The sequence below is a fragment of the Trachurus trachurus genome (assembly GCF_905171665.1).
Source record: "Trachurus trachurus genome assembly, chromosome: 5".
NCBI classification, from domain to species: Eukaryota; Metazoa; Chordata; class Actinopteri; order Carangiformes; family Carangidae; genus Trachurus; species Trachurus trachurus.
This window is the reverse complement of record NC_139896.1, coordinates 19,369,331-19,377,976: the sequence shown is the minus strand read 5'-3', so window position 1 is coordinate 19,377,976 and position 8,646 is coordinate 19,369,331. Positions and strand designations below refer to the sequence as shown.

General features: G+C 41.2%; 1 protein-coding gene across 3 annotated transcripts; it reads right to left on the bottom strand.

The window, feature by feature from the left end:
- Positions 1-404: 404 nt before the first annotated feature.
- tomm34 (translocase of outer mitochondrial membrane 34) lies at positions 405-8,408 on the bottom strand. 3 transcript variants are annotated; one of them, XM_083972728.1, is made up of 8 exons: positions 8,321-8,408; positions 6,427-6,591; positions 4,319-4,418; positions 4,007-4,159; positions 3,448-3,620; positions 3,103-3,250; positions 2,341-2,467; positions 405-1,019 (listed from the first exon to the last, which is right to left on the bottom strand). In XM_083972728.1, the coding sequence occupies exons 2-8, from the start codon at positions 6,566-6,568 to the stop codon at positions 918-920; spliced, it is 945 nt and encodes a 314-aa protein (XP_083828854.1). In that variant the 5' UTR covers positions 6,569-6,591; positions 8,321-8,408; the 3' UTR covers positions 405-917. The 3 variants fall into 3 exon arrangements, with proteins under 3 accessions (XP_083828854.1, XP_083828856.1, XP_083828855.1); XM_083972730.1 differs by lacking the exon at positions 8,321-8,408 and adding an exon at positions 8,132-8,254; XM_083972729.1 differs by lacking the exon at positions 8,321-8,408 and adding an exon at positions 7,764-8,088.
- Between the last annotated feature and the right edge of the window lie 238 nt (positions 8,409-8,646).

Below are 8,646 nucleotides of genomic sequence, written 5' to 3'. Positions count from 1 at the left end.
ACATAGATATTTCTTACAAATGCTGCTAAATGGATGGATTGTTGCCAAATCTAAATTTTGTTGTCTTGCTACGTTGTAGTGCAAAGACAAGTGAGTGTCTCAAATCTTGAAATGAAGAGGGGAAAAGTGACATTAACTCATTCAGTCGTACTGTCTTCTAGACAATGGAAAATATTTAAATGTTAATTCAAATTTTTTATGGTCTGACAATAAAATACTATACATGAAGCAGCTTCATTTACATTTACATCACCTTGCTACTTGCCAACATGAAAATGAAAATGCAAACTGCCAGTCCTCTTTTCTTCATTAGTATTGATTGATCATGGCCAGACCTCTCCTCAAGGTAAGTCACCTTGTCGCCTGTTTGTCCCCCCAAAAAAACAAAAACACAAATCCTTCTATTTATTATGGTTTATTTTAAGTGAAAACAGAAGCAGGTTGACACAAATAAAACAAGAAAAATGTGAGAAGCTGAGTCTTCAGCTGTGGTCGGTCACTCTGCAACTTCATGATGGCTCTAACTTTGCAAACATGAACACATGTTCCCTACATGATGATCCCAGAGATTTCAAAACATGAACAGGTGATTTGACACGCAGAACAAATTAATGTGAGCAGGCACTTAGAGCAGGTGGAGACAGAGCAGAGCTGCAGTCATGGTTTCACAGTCACAAAGAAATAAAGAAAAGGACAACATAATCAATGAAGGGAAAAAAAAGAAAGAAAAAGTTTTGACCCAAAAGGTTTTAAAACGCTTTTTAACTTGTCAGCAGAAACAACAACAAACATAAAACAAGGTGAGAGCGCATCCTGTTGTAGCCAACAGACTCCAGGTCGGATGCTGCATACAGGTCACGTCGGAGTTTCTGAGTTGTAAATCACGGGGGGAAACATTTCTACTCTCTGATGTGTCCTCACTTTTTCTTCTGCACTTCCTGCAGCAGTTTCAGGGCGGCTGTGTTCTTTGGTTCCACTTTGAGGAGGCGGTTCAGGTCGTCCACGCAGGTTGTGAAGTCCTGTGGTACAAAGCCAGAACACGAGAACAGTCAAGACCTGAACCTAGAAACTGAATGGCCACACATGGAGTCATGGAAGAGCTAATTGAAAAATAAATCAAAATGACCCATTTGTGATTATTTTGGTTTTAAAGCTGACACCTCCAGCGAGTGATGGGATATGAACAAAACCAGAGCTAAACTCCAAACTAAGATGATGAAGTTCTGGTCAAATCAAACAGCAAACACTGTTATAATAGCACTGACGCTCAGTTGGCAGTGTGTGTTTGGATAGAGGATGAGGATGGGGGACACATTGTGAAGTCATAACAAATGTGAATTATGAATTTACGTTGCTTTCCTGCACAAATTGATCGGACAGCAACCTGTAAGGATGGCTCCAATATCATTTAGTCACTGTTCAGACTGTCAAAGAGGGAAAATCAGAGCTACAACAACATGCATAATGTGTCCCAAGTCTGACTCCTGATTTTTCATTAAATATCAATCACATTCAATTATCAGTGGTTAATCAGAATGTATCGTATGAACAATATTTATCATACATTTGGTATAACCCAAACAGGGGATCACATCATGTTTAGGGGCTGAACAATTTATCAAAGTATTATTTTTCAACCCAAGTCAAAGGGAAGGCAAATACAATGGTCTGAAACCCTAATGCTAAAAAGAAAGAAAAGAGCAGCACACCACCTGACACAGTGCTGAGGGCAGGTAAAGCTTCACAATAAACCCGTAATCCTGGATACAATCCCATTTCATCAGTGTAATTATGACAAGAAACTGATATGGATGCTTCTGGCAGCAGGTTTGACAGCTTACATAAGGACATGGATAAAACCAGCACTGCCCACCACTGGTGAATGGATAGGAATACCGTAATACACTAAATCTATATTATGGATTATGGCTGTTATTTTCCCTCAGGGTCTAAACGAAATGTGCAGCATAAGAATAAGCACCTGATATTTGCTCACAACTCTACTGAACTCATTAAACTGGATTTCCCCAAGCAAATATGAGATGTTAAAGATCGAATGCTGATATATGATTAAACAACTTTGTTGACTCTGGAGATCTTCTTTGAGTTTCTTTTCTTCCTGGTTTTCAGTTGGAGAAAGGTGTCTCTAAACCACAGTTTAGCATGCGTGTGCATGGCATACTAATGAGGAGAGGCTGCCAGGGGAAACAACAGCAATTATTTTGAAGACAGGAAATGCTTGAATTCTGTCATCCGCCCTGAAAGCCTGCAGACAGATAGACTGAAGCTGGTGTGTAACGTGTGATTGCTCTGTGTGGGGAAACGGTGATGAGGATTCACCTTGAGTTCCTTCTGAGCCTGAGCCCTCCTGTAGAGAGCCTTGATGTTGCTGCTGTCAATCATCAGAGCCGCATCACAGTCTCTGATGGCATCTGTGTACTGCTTCACTGACAGGTAACACAGCGCTCTGCACACACACGCACATATGCATACACAAACACACAGACGCACACACAGAGAGAGATCAAATTCAAACATCAGGAACCTCACTCGGACTGGACTGAAAAAATTGGTTCTCCAATCTTCATTTATATAACATAATATCTTCTCATAAAGCCAAGGGTGATGTATTTAATTTGTCTGTGTGAATCTGACACAGTAAGATCTGGTTGGGTCGGTGTAGGTGTGGAGCTGCTGGAGAACAAAGCTCTAATCATAGAGTGATTAAATAAAATATATACGGTTCACAGAATCCAGTTGAAATGTGTAAACATTTTTAAACTCCCGAAGATCTGGTAATATAGAGATAATTAACACCAACAAAATGTATACAAACATACATCCACTGATGGAAACAATAGTCTGCAGCTGGAGCATTAATTCAGTTTCAGTCCTATTTTCAGATCTACAAAACACTAATAACTGAATCACTAATCAATGGCTCCATCTATTCTCTTTGAAAATGCCATTTTCATTTTCCATTTATCTGAATTGAATTCATTCATATAAAAGTTAGTTACTCCAGCTAACCAAATCTGGAGGAGGACTCTGATTGGCTGATGCCTCTTAAAACAGCTGTAGGTGCAATAGGGTTAGGCCCACCTGTTGGTGTAGGTCGTGACCTCAGAGGGGTTGTATTTCAGGCTCTGGCTGTACTTCTCTATAGCCTCCTTATATTGTCCTTTCTTCACCAGGGCATTGCCTTCTTCTTTCAGGGCCTGGCCTTTTTTTATGTCTTTATCACTGGGAGCTGGCAAGAGGAGAGGACGATGGGAAAGACAAGTCAGATGGTAAAATTAGTTCAGAGGGGCACAGAGGACGTAATGCAACGTAACGTAATGTTGATACTCAGCAACTTAATTAAATCTGCTGAAACAAACAAGTTGGTTTTAGTAAAATAAAATTCACCCATCCAGCTCTCTGAGCAGGAACCACGAGTCTTCTCACCTGGTTTGTTTGTTTGCGTGGTGCCGTTGTGTTGCGGCACTGGGTTTTGTTGAGCAGTGTTTGCTGTGGTTCGCTGGTTGAGTTTCTCTCTGACAGACAAAGGAACTGTGGGGATGGGAGGAAGCTTCTCTCTCCACGAGGGACCCTCTGCCTCTGTGAGCGCCTTTGTCATCCTGAGAAACAGGTGTTACAGATGTTTTCTCTGTGCTCCCATCACCACAGATGTGAATCTGCTGCTGGAGTCACTTTTTAACATACAGGAGCTTTTGTTTTCTCTCAGAAAGTACTGTTGAGATAATAAACGTTTGTCTAGATTAAACTTTTATGACAATATAAATCCAGCTGCAGATTCCCACTTGAGTTGGCCAATATCGTCTTCAAGTAATAAATCGCAATATCTTTAGGATTAACCGTACAGAAGAGGATTACGGCTATATGTGATAAATGTGTGTTATAAACAAGAACTAAGGATTCTGGTTTTGGTTTCATGGTTCTTGTCTAAAAATCGATGTTGTTTTCTTTTTGTCTGGTACCTGTACATGAATTGTTTGACCTCTACCTGTTGGTGCCGTCCTGAGCAGATGTGATGCTGCAGTCAATCTGCAGAGCGGTCTTGTAGTCCACGTAGGCCAGTCTGTACCGCTCCAGAGCTTCATAGGCAGCAGCACGGCGCAGCAGAGACTTCACATTGAACGGATACAACTCCAAAGACCTGGCAAATGAAAGGTCAAAGATCAGACTGGTTCTGTGCTGCAGCTAACGCTCCCACAGTCTCTGAAAATCATTTAAAAAGGGGACTCTTAAACCTCAAAAACTTTAATTAACACAAACACATAGCTGAGAACCATGAACTAAATAATAAAACACTTACATGTTGCAGTCTTTGACGCATTCCCCACAGTTTCCATCCTTCAAGTAGCTAGCTGCTCTGTTTGAGTACAAGATTCCCAGATCCTCTGGACTCTTTTTACCTTCACAGGAAACATACGCGTTTGTTCAGACACGTAGAGGACAGAACAGACCGACAGAAGAGAGAGACACTCAAAGGGACAGAAAACAGTCTACAGGGTTAACGACAGACTAGCTGTGTCTCTGGTCAGGGGCCTACAGAGGAGAGACTGCTGTGTTTCCAGGCCTACTGGAGCGCGGCTCCCGTTCCCTAGCAACCTTAACAGCTGCCACTCATTCAGCTGATTACTCACTGGGAATTTTCCCCAGACTAAAGCGTTGCATTTATAAACAACTTAAAGGTGATAGCTACAAGTTTAATTCCTCCTGGCCAGTAGGTGTAGAGCTCACACTGCCTGCTCTCGCTCCAACCTTCCGTTTTACTGGTTGCCAGTTACAGCAGTAGTGTAAAGCTGCAGTACCGGAGTAACCGTAGCTCTAGGACCGCAGGTCTAGGACCGCAGGTCTAGGACCCGTTCGATTTACGTCACAGCGCCCCGACACCCCCAACGTTCGGAAGTTGCTGCGTTACTATGGAAACGGTCACCGCTTTGACCGTTATATTATTCCGCTTTGAATTTTATATTACAAGTTCACATTTTGAGTTTGAGTGGTTAGGCAACGAAGAAAGGAGTTGGTTAAGTTTAGTAAAAAGATCAGGTAGGCTAGAGTGTAGACAGGCCAGATCAGTTTGAGTGAGAAGTGTAATTATTGTGCCATATTAGGTTTAGGCAATGAATAAAGGAGCTGATTAAACAACAGAAAAATAATTCCAGCAGTCGATTTCCAGACCGTTGCTAGGGAAGCCGCTCTGATCAGAGGACAGCAGAGGAGGAGAACTATGGATATTTACCTTATGTTTCATATTTACCGTCATTTAACAGCATAATAAATGACTTGTAGCTTGTTACAGGGACAGTGGAGGCTATCTGCCATCTTCCACACCGCTGCTGAAAACCAAACCTGCTCAGAGCCTCCCCTGTCACTGCTTGTCTCGTTGAAAAAAAAAAAAAGGAGCTTGGTGGAAGTCTGCGACAGTAAACGTGTTTATGACAGATAAGACTACACAAATATACCCATCCTAACATATATGATAATATATATAATATTATTTTTGAAAATATATAGCTTTTAATAAATATTCTACATTATTCAAGCTTTAATTTTAGTAAAAAGACCAGTAGAGTGTAGAATAGAGAGAGTCCAATGTCCAGAAAGTAGTTAGGAGCACGTTTGAGGTGATTTGTAGTCGATAAATCTGACAGCAGTAACTTCAGACGAGATTAAAAATTATCAGCAGGTAACGGCAGTCTCCACTTGGTAGGAAGCGCTGTGACGTAAATCGAACGGGTCCTAGAGCTGCGGTCCTAGAGCTGCGGTCCTAGAGCTGCGGTCGGTCCTAGAGCTACGGTTACTCCGGTACTGCAGCTTCACCCTACTCAGTTACAGCATTAGACACATGACATCAACGTTCTAATGCTGTTGCCACAGAGATCATTTCATGCCGACGTTGCCAAAGTAACCAGATGTAAATATTTATATATTTTCGGACCCGCCAAAATTTATTAAACAATTATTTATACTATTTTTTTAAAAATTCTGTAAAATTAATACTTTTATTCTGCACCCCTCTAGACATTCTGTGGATGCATTATTTTTTTTAAATTAATCCTTTTGATGAAAAAGTTGTAGCTATAACCTTTAAATTAATACATCTACACCGCTGCCATCTCCAGGCTGCATCTGTAGGGGCCCTCAAAGTGGGACAGCCTTGGTTGCTGCTATTAAAAAACATTTTTTAAATTTCAGTGAATCTACTTCTGATCTGTCCTCTGAGTCTTTTCGTCAGCTGTTATTTCAACATCGTCTTCTACACAACGCTGAGGCTGCAACTGTCAAACTGAAAAATACATGTAGATTTAACAAGGTGTTGTAAACTGTGTATTCAGGTGCAGACTAAACCCTGCAACACGAACCAACATAGCTTGTCTCGCCACTGTCAGTCGTCAGGATGATGCAGGTGATACTCACTGGACTTCTCCAGCTCTTTGATGGCCTGGCTGTACATGTTGGTGGCCTCTCCGTACTGACCCTTCTTGAAACATTCATTTCCAGCCTGTTTCAAATCAGCCCAGGACTGAGAATGAGACTGAGATTTCTTTTTCTGAGGCATTTTTAAGCTTCTTTGTTGATTATCTGAAAAGAGGAAATACTGAATTAGCAGATGTTCATTAAGACAACATGGATGCAGATTTTCACCCAATATAGTAGGACAGTGACTGGATGAGGTGCCATGTATCATAACAAAAATTGTAGTAAGGCTGATTAATTTGTCGATTGTTTTGTTTTTCTTTCTAATTTTGATTATGATTTTGAATCCCAGTGATAAGGAGAAAAAGCTGATTTCAAATTTCATCCCCCCTACAACTTCCTGGGTTATGTTTTCGGATATGTTAGTGTCATACATAGGCACGGTTTTCTTCTTTTTGTGCAGTTTTCCAGTTGAGAGACAATCACTATGTTTTAGTGGATCCAGTGGATTTAATTTTCTTGAATTGAGTAAGTGAGCAAACTATGACATGTTTATGAAAATATGTTGGATATATTATAAGTGTTGACTGTGTTCAGTAGCACTTCAACTATCTGATTTATTTTGGTCCAGTTTATTAATGATTAAGTCATAGTAATAACACCAGTCCACACTGAAATAACTTAAGAGAGAAATACTTCACTGATACAGTTTTGCTGAGTGAAGAAATAAAAAAAAACACTGTAGATCCTGACAAGTCATCTCCATCCTCTACTCTGTGCTGCAGGAAACACTGTGAGGTGGGTGGAGGTGAGGGGGCTGCTGTCTCCGGATGGAGCTGTCATCCTACCAATGTTTATGGCAAATGAAGCTGCAGTCTACACACTGACAGTTTTTCCTTTTATCTTATTTATAACAGTTCAAATACAATAGATACACACTGCTTTGCATGCCTGGTCCCCAGCCCTGAGCTTGGACCCCTAAATATGGTTATGCTACGTTCAGGATCTACTCAGTGGTTGGTGTATTGCCTCTGTGATATTTTTAGCGCCTGTTATTTGAACTGTATTAGATGTGTCTAGAATATTTATTAAACACTCTATAATCTAATATTACAATAAACACAACATTTAACAACAAAAAAACGACCTTCACAACATCCCTAATCAAAAGCAGGATGGTTTCAGGGCTGTCATTAGGTGTTTTCGTCATTAAGTCGTAGGTGTCAAGAGGACAAATTACGTATCATGTTTATAAATGTGTTCATTCACATAATTTACCGGTGTCTCGTTACATATCATCACACCTGCTCATCCACAGTATGTGAACGCTAGCTTACCTACTCCTCTAGCCGGGTGACCCAGCAGCTAACAGTTTTTCCCCCAGCCGGCTCTTTTATCATTAACAGAAACTATAACCTGTTAACTTTTAAAAGGCGAGAGAAAACAACAGCAGTACATTTCCACCATGTCTTGTTTCGTTAAAATTATAATTCACTGTTAATTCCACCTCTGCTGCTTTTATCTTTTGCTAGCGGAGTTAGCTCGCTGGCTAAAATTGTGCTAATCCGACTGGTGTTTCAACCTGAGCTACGTTAGCAGGAGGCTAAACTAAGCTAGCAGCAGCTGAAGTTATGAGGCTGCACTTCTCGTCGCCGGTGTGAAGGAGCCACACGGCGGAAGATGTGCTCCTCTTTACGGCACTCACTGACTGACGGTGGTGTGGAAACGCCTGTGGACAACTACCGGCTACGGAACTCGTCTGTGACTACTGTGTCCCGTCGTTAACACTGGCATTTCTCTGTGGGAGAGTTCACGCTGTCCCCTCTCGGACCCACGACACTCTCCACTCTCCTCTCCTCTCTTCTGCCTGCGGAGGAACAGCTAAGGGACTTACCGACCGGTCGGCTCCAGTAACTTCTGCGAGGGCTCCACCAGAGACGAAGGAGAGTATTTTGAGCTCTACTATATCGGTTTCGCTTCGTTTGTACGCTGCGTTCAAGGACTGAGTAAAAGTGCAGGATTTTTTTTTTTTTTTTTTAATAAATTAGCACATTACGCTTTCTGGCAGCTAAAAGTGTGTAGTACGAGGCAGAGATAGACTCAGACGTGGAAATTATGATCCATATCCTTTATCTAAGTTAAAAAAAAAAAAAAAAAAAAAAAAAAAAAGCCACAGCATTGGAAGTATTGAGTGCAAAATGCTATAAAAGCCAAGGCAAA

Bases quoted from the DNA above. Each gene is read 5' to 3' on its own strand.
- tomm34 (XM_083972728.1), bottom strand. From the start codon at position 6,568: ATGCCTCAGAAAAAGAAATCTCAGTCTCATTCTCAGTCCTGGGCTGAT. The intron at 4,160-4,318 runs GTAAGTGTTTTA...TTCATTTGCCAG, and splicing joins TGCGTCAAAGACTGCAACAT to GTCTTTGGAGTTGTATCCGT. The intron at 1,020-2,340 runs GTGAATCCTCAT...TTTGTACCACAG, and splicing joins AGGCTCAGAAGGAACTCAAG to GACTTCACAACCTGCGTGGA.